The 18,001-nt window shown below is 45.5% G+C and overlaps 2 protein-coding genes across 3 annotated transcripts in view; one reads left to right on the top strand and one right to left on the bottom strand.

Moving 5' to 3' along the window:
* Positions 1-2,104, bottom strand: part of EVA1C (eva-1 homolog C) — a 40,609-nt gene extending 38,505 nt beyond the window's left edge. The window contains exon 1 of one of the 2 annotated variants that reach the window (XM_055702487.1): positions 1,641-2,104. In XM_055702487.1, coding sequence (XP_055558462.1) covers positions 1,641-1,767 — 127 coding nt within the window. In that variant the 5' untranslated portion in view covers positions 1,768-2,104. The remainder of the gene's footprint in view (positions 1-1,640) is intronic. The other variant, XM_055702486.1, reaches the window with a different exon arrangement.
* Positions 2,105-12,450: 10,346 nt separating this feature from the next.
* URB1 (URB1 ribosome biogenesis homolog) overlaps positions 12,451-18,001 on the top strand; it is a 53,570-nt gene continuing 48,019 nt past the window's right edge. Inside the window, exons 1-4 of the mRNA XM_055703310.1 lie at positions 12,451-12,614; positions 12,946-13,085; positions 14,456-14,607; positions 16,672-16,804. Coding sequence (XP_055559285.1) covers positions 12,488-12,614; positions 12,946-13,085; positions 14,456-14,607; positions 16,672-16,804 — 552 coding nt within the window. The 5' untranslated portion in view covers positions 12,451-12,487. The remainder of the gene's footprint in view (positions 12,615-12,945; positions 13,086-14,455; positions 14,608-16,671; positions 16,805-18,001) is intronic.

Raw genomic sequence — 18,001 nt, 5'->3', positions numbered from 1 at the left:
ACTATTCGGAAAGTTCAATGCACAATGAATGCTGAACGCTGCTGGACTTCTGAAATGTATCTGGGATAACCTTATCTAAATAACTTCATTTGAAAAGTGAATGGACTTTTGTGAGAGGAACTTTCCTAGATAAACTAGAGGGATATTTTTTTTAACTCAGTGACTATTTGAAAGAGAAAATTTAAACATTTATTTTTTTTCTTGTTGAGAACTACCATGCGATTCCAAAACTAACATCTACAAGCCAGCAGTTAAGCCAAAAAAACACCAACAAATGAGATAGCAAGGATTTAAAAGCCCTCTACATGTGAAAGGAATCAAACAGGAGAAACACTGTTTATCCAAGTATACCATTCTGATCTTTGTATGTGGTGGTAGCTTGCTTAGAAAAGTTCAGGCTTATGTAGTTGGGCACAATAATAAAATCACAAACGGTATTTTCCTATTGCTGAGACAACAGTTTCTACAGAACCATTACCAGCATTTTGAACTGTATTAACATGACCTATATTAATATGCCTAACAACACGTTTGGACTATTAATTACATGCTAACTTTGTTCCAGTGCACTCAACTGGCTTTTGGAAAGCTCTGCTGTTTATTAAGGGTAAGGTTTGCTTTCTGACCCAAATGTAGTTCCTTAAGCTTGCAACCACCAGGAATATGCTTTGCTTACTGTGAAATATAGAAAGGAAGGACACTGCTCTTCTAAATAACTTTTTTAACTGCAGTGAGATGTCCTGGAGCACGAGAAAAGTTACAAAAGCAGTTTTCTCAAGCAGAAAAGCCAGACTGCTGCTTCGTTCTGATGGAACAAGGATATTCTTCCCGTTTTCTGCGGTCATTTCGGTTTGCGCCGATGCAGCACCCTCGCAGTGGTCGCGCATGTGACTTTTGAGGGACAGCTAGTGCCCCTGCTCGCTGTGGCGCGACCCCCTCAGCCCAGCGCGGCCAGGCGAAGCGCTCTCCCGGAGGGGCGCGCAGCGTTCGCTCGCTACCGGAGCGGAGGACGGCGCACTCAGGGCCCGACTCCAAGTCTCCAGGAGAAAGTGGGAATCTTTCCAGGGCCTTCCACGCACTTTTGGTCAGGCCCTGGCCGATTCACGCACGGCTTTCTCTCCGCGCAGCTGAGAAGCAACCGACAGCTCAAGTCCTCACGCCCGTTCCCCGCCGGACCTCTCTGGAGCCCTTACCCCTCGCCGCCTCCCTCCCCTCCTTCGCACCGGGCCGCAGCCACGGCCCATCTGAATCACGCGCCCCCGCCCCTCTGGGTGCAGGCCCGCGTCCCGGCCCCGGGACACGGCGTGCCCGGAGCTCGCCGGTGACACGCAGCTTCCTGCGCTATTTCGGGCGCGGGCCGCCACCGGGCCGGGGAGCGCAGGAGGCGGCAGCCCCCGCTCGCCCGCGCCCGGGAGCGCCGGCACCTCCCGCCCGCGCCCGGCCGGGGTGCGGGGGCACGGCCGGCTGCCCTCCCGAGGCGCCACGGAGGGCCGGCACCCGGCGCGCCGCCAGACCCCTGCCCGGCGGGCGGGGCGCAGGTGCCCTCCTGCCCCGGCGGCCGCCGCCGAGCCCCCCAGCTGCCGCGCCGCGCACCGCGTCCCGGGTGACCGTTAGTCGCTCCTGGCCCTCCCGCCCCGTACCTGAAAAGTCGGCGAGCGCCGCGACCTCCGCGCCGCACACGAGGATCACGCAGGAGAGGAAGCGGAGGAGCCGCCCGGGCTCTACCTGTCCCCGGCGTGGGTGCCGCCCCGCATCCCCTTCCCTCATGGTGCGGGAGAGGGCAGCTCGGGGCGGGGGGGCAGACCCGCCGCCTCACATGATGGAGCCGGCTCCGGCTGGCGGCACGGCCACCCCCGGCCCGCCGGGCGCCCTCCGCCGCGGGGCAGCGCCGGCTGCCCCGGGACACCGCGGGCGGCGGAGGAGGAGGAGGGCGGCGCGGCCCTGCCCGAGGCCGAGGCCGCAGCGCAGCCGCCCCCCGCCGCGGCGGGAGCGGGTCCCGGGAGGCGCGGAGCCCGCGCGGGCGGCGGGGAAGGGAAGAGGCTTCTCGGCGGCGCCGTGCCTGGCACTGCCCTCAGCGCGCATCGTGCGGGCCGGGCTGACTCAGACCCGGCTGCACCTCGCCCGCCCTCCCCCGGCTCTCTCCACCCCCCTCCGGGCAGTTCGAGGTCCCGGCACCTCCCTCTTGGCGAACAGGCACGGTTTTGACTTCGCACCCCCGAACGGCCTTCACTTATTTTTCCCCCTCGTTCCTGCTTGACGGCGGTTGGAGGGCTGTCACGGACTTAAAACACGCACCCTGGCTCATGTGACAACGCTTCCCAGCTTGTGTTTTTCCCAAGACAGGTGCAAGGTGCTCCCCATCGCTCCCTGTTCCCCACAGCGCAATCTCCCTACTTTTCCTCCTTCAGACCTCTCTGTCCCACATGCCAGACCCTGCCAAGTCAACAGCTCCAGCCCCTTATGTACCGGCTCCCAGGTGTCTGGGGGAAACCCAGCTGACAGCCATGCCTGGAAGGAGCTCTGGATTTCACAGGCAAACAGCTGGGTTAAGAAATGGCTCTGACTCCTTCAAGTTGCAAAAGAAACTTTCCCTTTCTTCGTTTCCTCTCCTCATGCTGTTGCCTGACAACACCTTATCGCAGCCCTTAGCTTTTAAGACTCACGTAGTTCAGCATAGCTGAGTTTGAAGTGGTGTAGGCTTGCTTAAAGCTTTCATTACAAAGTGAGAAAACATCTTGAAGTCACTTGCAGAGAGTTCACGCTGTTCCCTGAAATCTTTTCTAAGCCTGAAAAGTACACCAATGGGAAGTTCAAATTGTTACAACCTGCTAAGCCACCTTCAAATATAATTCAGAGCTCCTTTTAAGGTATGGGGGAACAAAGAGAATAAATCAGGACACACATTTCCTAGCTCCTGTAAGAGCTGCCCTCAGGAAAGAGAGCCTAAAAGCAACACTGGAAACAGGGCATGCAAAGCGTCTTCTGCCCTGGGGCTGTGCTTGGGTACAAAGTGGGTAGCAAGAACATCTTGCTCTTAACATCCTGGCAAGCATGTTCACACTGATTTTTCTCCTGAAAAAAAATCAACCATGGGTGAGTATGATGACGGAATCAAACTAATGTTGTTAATTCTGTTCCTCTCCTCCTGCTCCAACTGAAGTTGGATAGCATCCAGATTTGAATTTCCAAACTTTGGCACTTCTTTCTGGAGGTTACACTGAACTTTGACCAGTTTGAACTTCATGTTTGAATCTGAATCCACTTTCTTTCCTCACTCTCTCCCTCTTCACACACAACAACAACTGGATAACACATACATTATAATCATGCTTGCTTAGTCTTGGACAGATAAGAGCAAACCAGATTTCACATGCACCTGCCTGAGGTCAGGGACATGCCATCGATTTTTACTAAACTTGGATAAATGGGATCAAAGATGCCAAAAGAACAGGATAAAATGGAATAGCTCTGAAGCATCTTCAACTGCAAACGTGGATGGGAAGAGAGAACAGTAGCTCCGCCAGGTGTGCAAAAGCCTTCCTTTTGGCTGCTTCAGATACGGACAGTGTTTGCTTCTGAACTGAACCATTACCCTGTGCCTTCTGGCTGTGGTACCGGAAGGAGACTTGCAGGAGTCTTCTGCCAACTTTTCTCATCACTCCCCTTGATCTTGCCATACCTGGTCATTTAATCGAACATTTTCTGAACTTGCTGTCACAGGTTAGTTCCACCAAAGGCAGAAATTAATCCCAGGGGAATGTTGTAAGTAGCACTGATTTTTACCCTGCCATAAAAGATAGCATTTGGGGGCCATACTCGGATCCTCTAGAAAGGTGTTTAGATGACTACAGTGAACTTACTTGTCTACCCTAACTTCATACCTACCACGTCTACCATAACTACATATCTACCATAACTTCAAGTGAGTGCAGTCAGATGATCTGTGGCATCACAATGCAAGACCCTCATGCCCTTATGCAGTCAATGGAAGTATAATCTCACATTCAGGCCACCTGCTATAGGTCTAACAGGTTCACCTCCTCCTCTCTGAACTGCTCATTGATCCCTGAAATATAAATGTCAATGATGGCAAGTCAGCCTGATGTGCGTGACTCTGAGTAGACAACAAATCTGTGAAAAGTACACAATCAATGCAGAAGAATACATAAAACATCAAAAATCACTGAGAAATACCCTGTACTCATGCTTGAAAGGCTTTGAATCAAGTCTTATAATCGGAAGACCCCATGGGACTGTTTGCCTTATGAGAACTTGTGAATCTTCTCTTTCCAATGAGATAACATTGTTTTGTTCTATTCCTGCGGTGCTGTAAGGAAAAGACCATCCAGTGGTGGAGCCTGGTATGCTTTTGGCACCATGCAGGTATAACCTAAAGGCAAAGACGGTTTTCAAGTGGAATGACTGAACTGGGAGAGGTTCAAAACATTGTAGGTAACCTCCAGGGAGGTGAAGCAGTGAGAGCTGAATAACAACACTAGAGGCAGTTGACTGCTCCTATGTGTAGGAATCTGTGTTTTAGGAAAGCCTTCCTATGGGGGAAAGCAACTTATGGACATTGCTGCCAACAAGAATTGAAGACATGTTTTCAGTAAAATGGCACTGACAAACACCACCTCTCTCCATGGGGGCTACTTCGCTATTCAACGTTAACCTAAAATCTGTAATGTTTTTGGTAATCCCTGCTATTCCCTGCTACGGGTAGTGCTTAAATTGTAAACTTGGAGACAGCAGTGTAAAACACAAAGCTAAGAAGGAAGAAAGTATTACCCTGATGTACAGAATGTGTTTCTTTGCCATAGCCTTGAAAGCAGCTTCTACAAGCTGGCAATGTTCAGTAGTTGGAAGACAAAATAACTAATCCAGACATGTTCAGCATGTAGAATCTCTCAGCCTTGGCCTTTCCTTATAAGCAACATGAGTGAAGTTCATTTTTTCACCAAACAAAAAATGAAAGGCTGTAAGTTAGAATCCAGGCTAGATACCATGTCTGTTTCAAACAGTTTCTCTCTTTGGAACCTGGGGAGAAGAGAAATAATTTCACAATGTCAAAAATGCAGGAACTGTGGTGTTTCATGGAAGCTTTGCAAGAGCAAAGCCAGAATCTGCTTTCCTAATTTCTTTTTTCTCCATATCATTCATTTTCCTCCAAATTTCAGACAAACTGCCAGTATGAAACTCATATCATGGCTTGATGTATGGAAATTCAAATAAAAGTAGTGCTGTCAGTTAGGAAATAAACAATGTGAAATAATAGAAGATAGTTGAGTTAGATGGCCTAATTTTTTCTATTAGTCAAAAAAATCAAAAGATCTATAGCACAGTAACAAAAATAATTGGAAATATATAACCTCAGAAATACTTTTTCACATATATATTAATACATATATACACACACAACCATACATCTCCCCACTACACCTTCTAGCGCTTTTTCTTTCTCTTGTCTTCCCAGTAAATTCATTGGAAGCTGATACATGTAATTTTCATTCTCTTCCCCCAAAATAATAAGTTTACTAATTTTCTCTTTGGCTTTTGGGGTTAAAAACCAAAAAAATCTAAGTACAAAACCCCAGGCTTTTCCCACATTTTTAAATGCTTTATATTCCTCCGTTCTGACACAGATGAAATCTAGAAGACAGTTCAAACAAGTGGGCTGCTATCCTTTCTCTGTTTCTATGGAAATGAGTGTCAGAGCCATTAAAACAAAGCACAGGCTTTACAGTAATCACTATATGGCAATTATTTGAAATAACATAGCAGTTTTTTCCCAATTCAACTCCTATTTCTATGGATACAAGAATTAAGACAGTGGTAGAGAAGCCTTTCTTGTATGTTTTGAATTCTAAATGTGTTTTGGATGCTCTAAGTTCTCACGGGTTGCTACATATTTTAAGTTCCAACAAGATCTTCAAGTGTGCAGTAATTCTGCAAGGACCAAGTTGGGAAACATTCTCACGCATATAAGTAGAAGTCTGAATGAATACAGAGCACAGAACCTCACCCAGCAGGTTTAGAAGGAGGGAAATTATTTGTTATTTTCTGCCTTTTTTTTACTCATTTCAGAGAGAGCAAGGTTAGCTAACAAGTTTTGAGTTTTGTGGTCATAAGCTGCTTTCTGCATAGCCAACTCTTGGCCAAACTCATTATAACATCACAGAGACCCTGATCACTTCACAAAAGAGGAGGGTGTAACACATGAAGTTTGTAAAAGTCTCCTCGTGTTTTATTCCATCCAAATGACATCTGATTCCAGCTACCTCACCACATGTAGCAGGAAGGTCACTACTCACCCTCCTGCATGCTGCCAGTCTTACTGGCACCTCTCCTGTATACAGATTTTCTCTAGCAGTACACCTGGGCACTTGTATAGGCATGAATTAGGAGACATGCCCCATCTTAAAGAGCTTACTGCTGGAAACAAGAGAAAAAAGGATCTTAGGTGGAGAAAGAATAAGCACACCAAGAAAAAGCTTCTGGCTTTGTTGTTCTTGCCCTCTTAAAGCACATAAATCACCCCTGGTCACTTCCTGACACTAATCTGCAAAGACAGACTGGAAAAGACTGTGTGTCTTGCCTCTCAGTTTAAGAAGGACATTAGGACAGAGCTGTTGGGTGGACCACAGTCTTGGAAATCAGCCTGTTTACTTGTGAAAGCGCCTTATTATAGGTTTATGAGCCTGTCTTTTGGCTTGTTGTTGTCACTTTTTCTCCTTTAATATGTATTTAGGTTAAGATTTTCCAAAATGACTAATGATCTTGTGTACTTAAAATTCAAGACAGCAGCTTTTTAAAGCCACAGAATCAATGTCAAAGCACTGAAAAAGCAATGGCTTTTCCAAAAGCCTTGGAAAATGAGGTCTCAAGGTCTCTCGAGTTAGGTGTGCAAAGGCATGCAAAACTGGCAGTGTTTCAGAAAAGAGTAGCCCATATCAATATCTCATCAGTGAGAGTTAAATGGTTTTGAGATCCAAACCTCACACTAATTCAACCTGAGCACCCCAAAATTAGAAGCAAATAACAAATTTTGAAAATAATAGTGCATTGTTTCCAAGTGCTTGCTTTTTCTCTCAGGACCATAAGGGTTCAGCACTAATTTCTGAAGAGATGTTCAGTGACTATATTAAACTACCTCAGGCTTGATGCCGGTTGAAGATTGTTCCATGTGTAGAAGGTGGGAAGGATTTCAGAATGCATAGAAGATACCCTTTTTCCACCTCTGGATATAACTGTCCCATAGTGCCAAAGGTCCTGTTCTGTACATTGAACTAAAGAGTTTATTCAGTTTATTGCAAATAAATACCCACAGCTGCTTTCAGCTTATAGCTCTTCCCAGCCTGCTCACTGACCTTCCTGCTCTTCTGGCCTCTTCCCTTCTGTACTGATCTTTCCATCCATCTTCAGCATCTGGGCAAGCAGCCTGATTCCCGACTCATACCGCGCTCTGGCTCAAACCCCTGGTGCTAATGTATGTTTGTACTGCTGACGCCGCAGGTGAGTTAGGTCCTTTGATATCGATAGGGCTCTAGTGTAATGGTAGGGAAGATAAACTGTCATTAGTCAGGTTTTAAAATGCACTCCTTTAGCTATTCAGAGAAGTGCTGCTCCAGCTGAAATAACTAAGAGACTGGAGAAGGAGGGGTGATTTTGTTTTTTCAACAGCAAGAGCAAAAGTAAGTTGTGGTTTTACTAAATTGCTGTAACTGCTTATGCCAGAGTGGCATTGACATTGCAGGGCGGTTTCACTAGGGTTTATTGCCTCTGCCCAGCCTGCCCACTCAGTTCCTGAGTCTGTACACCATTCTTGACCATCACTGAGACCCCTTGTTTCTGAACTTCTGGAATTCAAGCTCTGCAATGTCTTTATCTCCAAGTGTATGAGCTGGCACTGGGCTGATCTGAGTGAGGACAGTGGGAGTGTGGGGCACAGAGCATTTGGACACGTGATGATGAAGAGCTGATAGTGTTGGGCTGTGTTGGGAGTTTTCCCTTCTTGCAAGGCTGTGTTGAGGAAGTGGTCCTGATGCTTAGCCCATCTCATGGCAGCATCCACCCTCTCTCCCTCTGTGATCCCGTGCCTTCAGGTGTCAAAGGCTGGAAAGAGGAAAGATCTGATAAACAGCTGTATCTCACACAGGAACTTTGAATTTTGGGAAAACTGAAGGAATCTTTTCTGTGAAATAATTCTGTAAACCGTGAAAGAACATTGAGAACAGCAGTTTTAAAGATGTGATTTTTGATGAAGTTCAGTTCCTAGGAATGCTTTCTATAATTAATTTATATATCAAATGAAAAAAACATGATAAGAAACTATTGCATTTCCTACATGCTCTGGACAAATGTTAGTGTGGAGTAGGGAATCACAGAACATGTATGGTCATTAAGTGATGGCCGTACTTAAGCACCACTGACAGCAGTGATGGTGCAGTGGTACTGTAACTGGCAGGGGCTCCAGTAAACCAAACAGCGGTTTTAAAGGTCAAGTCTGGTCTGGGTTTAGCATCGGCTGTTTAGGTATGGCTCTGTCAGCAGCCCTACTTATAGGGATAGTCACTCGTCTGTAGTGTGAGGTTGCAGGCCAGGAGGTCAGGCTGAATTTGGTAGGGCTCACCAGGACATGGTTAGGGAATGATGTAAAATCGTCTCAACTGACTTAAGCTTGAGGGCTGGCATAGAAAGTATTGCTGAGCTATAGCTAAAGGTTAGAGATAGGGGCTGGGTGAGCAGGACAGGAGCGTTTATGGCTGAAATCAGAAGATAGACCTTGATGAAGCTATTGGGTAAGAAGTGGCTTCATTTGCCAGGACAGATTTTGCCTTCAGGATTGCATGAGTGAGGATCCTAGAGTGAGGAATAACGTTCAGGTTTGGGAGGCAAGGGAAAACTAGGCAGGACTGCAGGGCTGGGGGATGTTACCTTGGACACTGTTCAAGCTGGTAAAGGCTTCAGAGGTAGGATTATGACTGATGCAGGAAAAGGTCACTTGGCCTAACTATTTCTGTTTGTATCTGGAACTGTTCATTGAACAAAGGCACGAGCTAAGGTTCATGTGAGGGATGGGGAATTATTTTTTGGACTTGCAAATGCCGAAGGGACAATGTGTATCTTGGATATGATTATATGTTCATCTGGCAAGAATCACAGAAGTATATTTCAATTTACTGAAAACTGGGAAGCTCAGAAATTAATACTTGACTCATTCACTGCTTACATCTGTTAATTGTGTAGGCATAACAGAACAGATGAAATTTGTCTAAGCTTGATGTCTCATTCTTTGATTGGGTCTCCATAATGGAGCTTGCCAAAGCACAGACTTGGGGGAGGAAAACTGTCATAGATACAACAGAGAAAGAAAAGGACAGGCTTCAAAGTACACTACAGCAAGAACATGGAAATAATCTGGCTTGAAGTGAAACTAAGTCTTCCTTACCATCCTCATTAAGGTCTATGACAGCTACTCAGGCAGCAAGAAGAAAGAATTGAATTTAAAGTTGTAATTAAAATAATTTTCAGTAGTATTTTGCAGCAATATTTTTATACTAGATGTTCTATGAGAAATGGTGTGATGACAGTGATCAGGCTTGTAAATCTGACAAACATGACTTTTACCTGGATGGTATCAGTATGGGTGCTTTAAGCCTTTTAAAAGCTGTGTGAAATAATATTTTTTTTTACTTCTACCAGCTCTAGTCTTCCTTTTCATCCTCTCAAAACCAAAACAACTCCCTCTTGAGAATGTGATTTACTTTCCATATTATGTGCCCCACAGTTTCTGGAATTGCAAATATATTTGTGTATCTGCATACCTTCAATTAATTTTCAAGAAAATGGTAAATTTGAAACAAAGGATTCCCCTCATCCAGAACAAACCATCAATAATGTCTTATGAAAGAACTGAACAATCTGTGCCTTTGCATAGATTTTGCTATACTATGGTGAATCTCAAATGAAACTGCCATCAAAACAAACAGAAAAATAGTTGAAATCTACTGAGTTAAAATTTAAGTATTTCTGGAAATATCATGAAATAGCAGAGTTTGGACTATGATGTAACTAGCATTAAGACACTTTCTAGACTTGTTTTTCTGTTACTTTAAAAAAGCCCTCATACCTAGTATCCAGTAATTCATATTTTCACATTGCCTTTTTTTTCCAGTCTCATGTAGTCCTTTTATTTTACCCTTTTATGCCTTTTAACTTCACCTTCTTTTATTTTACTGCACCGTCTGTTCTTAAAATACTACAGCATCTTCCATCAACCTTAAAGCATTTGTCCATTCTGAATCTTAGAATGGCTGTTAATGTTGCCCTCTTCTGGATCATTTTTTTTTTAACAGTATTTTGTGGAAAAAAAACCCCAACCAAAAAAAAAACCCAACCCAAAACCCAGACACCAGCAGTTTTAACAAAAACTTGTGTCAGGAAAAACAGAAAAATATTAATGTTGCTTTTATTTATTACTTGTAAATAGGAAAAAGAATCCATTTTGGATAGATCTCTAACTTGATTTTAATTTTCTTTTACTGACATAATAAAACAATTTCTTTCATCTTCCACTACTGTTTCAACTGTTGGCATTTCATATCTAACAGCTTATAAGAACAAGACTTCTTCCATTCCTCCTTATTGCTGCGCTTCTCCTGGAATAACTCTTGCTGAAAGCAAAACCTCCGGTTTCAATTTAAGCTTAGAGAACGATGCATTTGGCCACCTTGAGTAATGTGTTTCACAGGCTGAGGTGACCAGTACCCTCGTACAGTGTCTCATTATTTGCTTGTAATTGTTAGTATTTATGTAAGATGTTTTAACCAAATAAATTTAAAAATGTAATGGAAAGACAGCCTGTTAATTGGAAAGCAGTTTATTGCTATTGCTTTTGCAGATGACAATCGTTTTACCTTTTCCCTAGTATCTGAAGAAGTTTTCTCCTCCCCTGCCTCCTGGCACCCTGTGCTTTCCCCTGGCACTCCAAAGTTTGTGTCTCCTTGGTTCAGGACTGCATGGGACTGCAATCCTGTGAAACTGTGATGCCAGTGGAGACACAAATCTGCTTGACTTTTCAAGTGGTGATGGATGAGACTGTTGCAGGGTGCTGGAGATCTGCTTTTGAAGTCCCCCTAGTCCAAAAGCTTTTACCCCTCAGCAGTACCAGTCGGGACTGTGTGGCTGCACTTCAAATGAGATGACTGAAGCATCCTGAGAGAGAAATGGGAGGCAATAAAAGGTGTGGCAACTGTTTTTAACTCCTTTTGTCAACTTGGGCACTTACTGCTCTGACAATGAAACACACACCCATGCATCTGAAACAGCGTGGCCAACAAACTAAGGAAGGGATCGTGCCCCTGCACTCAGCACTGGTGAGGCCGCACCTGGAATGGCGTGTTCAGTGTTGGGCCCCTCACTGCAGGAAAGGCATTGAGGTGCTGGAGCGTGTCCAGAGATGGGCAACGGGGCTGGTGGAGGGTCTGGAGCACAAGGCTTATGAGGAGTGGCTGAGGGAACTGGGGGTGTTTAGCCTGGAGACAAGGAGGCTCAGGGGGGACCTTACCGCTCCCTACAGCTGCCTGGCAGGAGGGTGTAGCGAGGCAGGTGTCAGTCTCTTCACCCAGGTAACAAGTGACAGGACAGGAGGAAACGGCCTCAGGTTGCATCAGGGGAGGTTTGGATCAGGTGTTAGGAAGAATATCTTCGCTGAAAGCGTGGTCGGGTGTTGGAAGAGACAGGCCGCTCAGGGAGGCCTTTAAAAAAACACATAGAAGCGGTGCTTAGTGACATGGTTTAGTGGTGGACTTGGCAGTCCTGGGTTAGCGGTTGGACTTCATGACCTGAGAGGCCTTTTCCAACCTAAATGGTGGAACACGCAAAGGGGTAGTTTATGCTTTTATGCAGGTACACGTACGAAGTGGCTTTGCTTTTTGCCCCGGGGAACGAATGCCCCACGGGGGACGGGGGGCGGTTGGCTGACAGGCAACAACCGCACCGCACAGGGCTGTTTCGGGCAAGGAGGCACCAACTGAAATGTGTGACAGGGTCGGGTCCATCCGCAAAGGCGAGCGCCCAAGTGCCCGCGGCTCTCTCACAAAACTACCCCCGTGCCAGCGAGGGGGGGTGTTCGGAGCGGGGCCATTTTCCACCAGAAAGCCCCGAAGGGCAGGCGGGGCAGCGTGCTCACTACGAGCCGCAAGGCAGCTGGGGCAGCGGCGGGAGGAGCGGCAAGGCCGGGCGGTCTCAAGCAGAGAGATCAGCCCGGGACGGGCGGGGGCTGGAGAGGCCGCTGCTGCAGCCGGGCCTCAGCTTCTGAGGGCGGGAGAGCCGCGGCCCCGCGCCGCCCCCTCCGCTCAGGGCCCGGGCGCCCCCGCCCCTCGCTGGCAGCGGGGAGGCGGCCCGTTCCGCTGCCGCTTCCTGCCGGGGCGCGGCGCCGCTACCAAGGCCGCTTCCGGGGCGGCCCTCGCGGGGCGGCGGTAGCACCATGGCGAAGCGCGGCAGCGTGACCGCGGCCGGCCCACCGGCGGCCAAGCGAGCCTGTCTTGAGGAGGAGGAGTTCAACGGCGCCCGCTTCAAGGCGCTGCTGCGGGACCCCGCCACCGCCGGGAAGGGTGAGGGGCCGGGCCGGGCCGGGCGGGGGGCGGCCGGCGTGCCGGCCGGTGCAGCGCTGTGGCCGTGCCCGGCGGTGCGGTGCGGTCCTGAGGTAAAGGCGTGCTCCGCCGGCGCAGAGCGGCTCCGCGGGGACCCCGGAGACTTCTCCTGCCCCCGGAGCGACGTCGTGGGCATGACGGCGGTGATGATGGTGGCGATTGCGGTTACGGTACCGCGGGCACGTGCTGCTCCCGCGGGGCGTGGGCCCGCCGCCGACCGGGGCCCTGGGGGCAGCTCGTGGCCTGTCCCAGGCCGGGCGGTGGGTCCCTGCCTGAAACTCTCTCACCACAGGTCTGGAGACCTTCGTCTCTGTTGCTAAGACGCTGCCGTCACCTGAAATATATGATGTCGTGGAGGGATACCTTAAAATTTCCATGGAGTGTGCTGAAATATTCAAACTTCTGGATGGAGAAAGGAAACCTGAAAATGAAGTAAGTTTGCCGTGGGTGTTGTAGTTTAACACCTGTCACTGTGCATCCCGACTGGGAGAGGAACTGCTGAATAAATGCTTTGCAGCGTGAATAGCTCTGGTGATGTGGTATGGGTTGGTTTGTTGGTGTTTTTCCTCTCCCTGGATGTCACAGTGGCAGAAGCACTGATCCAGTGGGAAATGCCCTTTTCAGTGCAAAGATGGTCCTGGATTAAATGATATGCACAACCAGTAGTCTTGCCAAAACCAAGCTCTTGAGGTTCTCTAAATGTTATCAAAAGACCATCTGTGAAATAAGAGGGTCAACAGAAGCAGTTAAGCAAACAAACAAAAAAACCTAGTCCAGTGAAAGTAATTATTTTTAGATAACTAGACGTCTCCCTCATCAATATTTCTAAGAAGCCACTGGTGGAGTTGACCTCATATTTCTCATCTGAGCTGGGCACAGTTTTTGCTCATCAGAACATGATGAATGAATTAAGGAATTATTTTTTTTCCACTGTGGGGGGAGCATTATTAACTTAAGTCTACTTACAACATAAAATTGGATAGTGTTCTTAACCCCCACTTGTTGGTCCTTGCCTTAAATTATCATTTTTGTCTGTGCGATGACAATCTTTGTTATGTTTGATGACATGCTTGCTTCAAGACCCTTTTACTAAGAGGGGCTAATACATGTCATGAATACAGTTCCAGTGCCATGTGGACTCTGGATTCATCTAGAAGGACTCAATTCAAGAGTGAAGGAGCTCAGATGGTTTTCTCCAGCACGTTTCATTGTGCACTTAATAGCAGTTGTCTCTTAAAGCATTGGTTCATTAGCCCTAGGCCTTGGTCTCCAGCTTGAAAAGGGCCTTTAAGATCCATCAGCCTGTACTGAGATTTGCAGTGCGGTCTGTGTTTGCATCCCCAGAAGCAGCTGTTGTGCATATGTAGATAAATCATGCATATGCATGCAGGTCTCAATTCACAGGTGAGGAGGGACCCTTTTTTACATTCAGTTTATTTGTATAGGATTTTACAGGCCTTCAGTCAGCACGTTGGCTTGGTTTTCTAGCAGAAGTTATCCCTTCCGACTACTGAATTGCATGAGTTAAGCAACTGAAAAGAGGAGTCAGCTGACCTCCTGTGGTTCTCTGGTCTTTCATGTAGTATCTGTATAGGGGCTTCCTTGAAAATTTGCACTTTCAGAACTAATCCAAGAAGCATTAATTTGGGGGTGAATTCAGAAGCTAATTCCACCTTCATATGTTCCTCTTGTGGTGGGGTTACTCTTTTTTTTTTTTTTAACAGTTTACTACTGTTTGCTCAGCTAATCATTCAAACTGGACCTGACACTGACAGATACTAACGTATTTCTGTGTCTTTCAGATGCTGTTAATCTTTCAAGCTCTAGAAGCCATTTTACTGAGGACAGCCAGTGACCTCTCCCATTTTTCTGTTGTGGGAATGAACATAGTAAAAAAGTTGATTAATTCCTACATGAGATTGGTCTATGCTGCTTTGTATTCTGAAAATCACAGGTAAGGCTTCTCCATACTGTTTTGGAGAATCTCTTGTTAGCTGATCGCGAGGGGCTGTATGGCTCTTGCACACGTGTACAAGATGTTGCAATATTCAGGTTGACTTATTGCTAATAATCTACTTTTATTTAATGATGCTGATGACATTTCATAGAATAATTGCACATGAAAGTCTTTGCAAGGTGGAAGCTTTGGTACAAGACACAATCTAATGCTATATAATACTTCCCCGAGGCTGTTGTTTTCGTCAGTTGCGCCTGTCCTAGTGAGAGGTAAAGTGGATGGTACCTTGAGTCCTGTTATTTCAGTGCTGCTTGGTTTGTGAAGTGAAATGTACTACATGGAACAGATAGGAGCAGGCTTTCTCATAGTTCACAAGGCTGAGCAGTCTATCTTGTGATGGCAAGAAGAGCTGCTCTTGAGTCTTTTATTTCCCTGTATTTTTTGTAGTCAGATTTCCATGTTTATAGTAGTTTGCTTTTTTTCTTTTAGAATGGGTTTTCCTCTGATTTTCCCTGTCTCTTCAGTCTAAGGCCATTTAACCTGATTGAAGCACTCATGTGTTACTTAGTCCAGTCTTAAACAACAATTTTTCATGCTCCATGGACAGGGTTTGAGAAGTTCCAAGTGCCAGAGACGTTTTAATACAAACATGGGAGGAAGAAGAAGGGAGAGAAAGAAACAGAGACTGGAAATCACTTGTCTAGAGCCAATGATTTGTCTTTCAGTCTTTGAACAGGCCAGAATTAGAAAAGCGTTTTCTGTTTTCCAGTTCTTGAGCACAACCATGCTTCCTGCACCACTCAGTTTATCTTATTGTAACAAGCATTTTGACTGTACATAGAATCTCAGATATGGGTTGATAGGTATATTTTAAGTAAATTTTGAAACTATGCAAGATCTGCACTACTTAAGCATTTAAAGGTCACTGCTTTTGGAGTAATCCTTCCAGAACCTGCATAGAGAAGGCTTCAGATTTCTGATGATATTCTGATCTGCTTTTTTTGTGCTACCTTTTTGATGTGCAAAGGGATTTTATTGTGGTGGTATGTCCAAATGGGATCTCAGCTTTAATCTACGGCTTTCTTGCAGATTGTTCATGACTGCAACATGATGGACAGATTCCAAACCCCTTAATGGGTAGTGTAGTGGCTGTTCAGGTGATAGAGGTCTGCAGACTTGTACCTAACAGCTCTGTCATGTTCCCATTGAAATAAATGGCAAACTTTTAAGAATTTATGAGTTGTTAATTTTTGGCACTTTCTTCTTTTATCCTACTTTATAAGGTGAATATCCAGCCTCTCATTACAGCTTTATTTTTGGGAAGAATATAAATAGACATTCCCTTTTCCCTTCTTCCCTTTCCCCTTCTTCCCAGTTGCCATCACTGCCTGAAATTATGTTTTCTGTTATTTTAACTTCTCTTCTATTTTCTCAGGCAAATTTTCCCAGTGGTCAGTGAGCAATAATCAAAACTGAGTGTAGATAATGGAATTGAGTTCATGACAAGGCCATGCTTCATACTTCAACTGAAGAAAACCTCTGTCACGTAGCTAAAACACAAAAAATGCAGTCTTCAGCCTATGCTGTGGCATCTGTAACTTCAGCATTGGCTGTAGCTCCTGTGGACCTGATTGTGGCAGCAGACACATAAACATTTGCAGGACTGGGGGCTCTGTCCAAGACACATGCTTGCAGAAATAGACTGTTCACAAAGACAACTAAAGTTCTTTGTGAATAGAGGAATGACCTTTGTGTTTGGCCTAAATCTGTGTTGTGATTGCCATTAAAATGGTTGTTTACATATTCATCTAAAGCTCCCATCAACTGCAGTGAGAGCTTTGCAGGGATGCTTTCCTAATGGTTGTCTTGGTTGCTTGTGTTGGGACTGACTTAGAACTGCTTCATGCCTGAAACTCCTGAGGGCTTGGGTGGGTATTGGAGGTGGAGTGGGGTCATTTCTTTTACAGGAAAAAGGTCTAAATTTTAATATCTTGATTTGACTGGTTGTATAGCTGTCATCTTGGAAATAACCTGCAGGTTTTCCTCTGCATTTCATTTTAGGATGAGCCGACTGTGCCTTACCCTGTTGTCAGCAATGGTGGCTCAGGGGCCAGATTCAGCAAGGGATGTGTTTAGCCATTTCGATTTCAATAATAAATTTCTGCCTGGATTATTGAAAAAAAGATGTAAGAAGGTAAATCAAGTCACTGTGTGCCATGAAATGCTATGCCATGGCTCCCAACAGTTTTCTTCTGCCAAGTATTTAAAACTAAGCTGTTGCTGGTCTGCTGCATTTTTATCTGCGGTAACTTACCTCTTCCCTTCCTGTCCTGTGTCAGGCTGAAATGCTTCTTGATTGTTTCTAATTGGCAGCAGAACTGATCTGTGGGGAGAGAGCTTCCTGTCTACTTATATAAGAAATCTCCAGGGAATGTTTCTGAGTATCTGCAATAATGGGAGGGGTGGTATGCACCCTTGAGGTGGAGCTTGCTTCGTCTTCTATCCCATGCTGCTCTTTCTCATCTTGTCAGGGTGCTGAGCTTCTTAGGATAACCTTGTTTCTACAGTGCATTGTAGAATTACTGCAACACATTGAAGTGCCTTGACTGTTTCTAATAAGCTGTGGTGAAATATAAATGTATAGTTTCTGTGGGCTACCCTTTTAATGTCTGAAATGGAGTGAAAGTGATGGTAAGCTTTTGAAAACTATTCAGTGATATGTTTGAGAAGAGCTCAGTCTTTTTTCCAGTGCAAGGATTGGACTTTGGTCCCACTGAAATAAATGGAAGTTGGAGGTTCTGCAGTTGTTTTAATGGGGAGAAGATTTTGCCCAATACTAGTACAGTCAGAGTAATTGCATTTAAAAATATAACCAAGAGTTTTAAACAATCTTTTGGTGCAAATGCTGAAGGAGGGTTTGTGAGTGAGTAGAAAAACTCAGCTCTCTTTTTCCAAAAAGAACTTTATTTCTTGTTTCCTCTCCATTTGCTAAAAATAATCAGAGTTGACCTGAAGCAGTGTTTTAGAGCAAGAATATTTATAAGTTATTCCAAATACAAGTGTATGTATAGTAAGTCTGATATTTTCAATGCTGATAAATTGTTTCTAGGTTTTAAAGATGACTTGCAGAATGAGTGTGTACATTTGTGTTGGGTTTGTGCCATCTGCGGTAACAAATGAGACTTTATATATAAAGCAAACAAGTAGAAGGCAAAACCCCAAACACTTACCTTTTTCCCTGAAACCTTTTAGAATGTCAGATCTCACGTTTTTTGACCTTTCTGCAGAATTTGTCTTTAGGATTACCTCCACCCCTTAAATTTAAATGCTTGGATGTAGCCTTTGACCACAAACTTGTTAGAGTTTGTGTAGCTACTTGTAGCTAGTAACC

The sequence above is a fragment of the Falco cherrug genome, chromosome 2 (assembly GCF_023634085.1).
Source record: "Falco cherrug isolate bFalChe1 chromosome 2, bFalChe1.pri, whole genome shotgun sequence".
NCBI classification, from domain to species: Eukaryota; Metazoa; Chordata; class Aves; order Falconiformes; family Falconidae; genus Falco; species Falco cherrug.
This window is presented reverse-complemented; position numbering and strand designations above follow the sequence as displayed.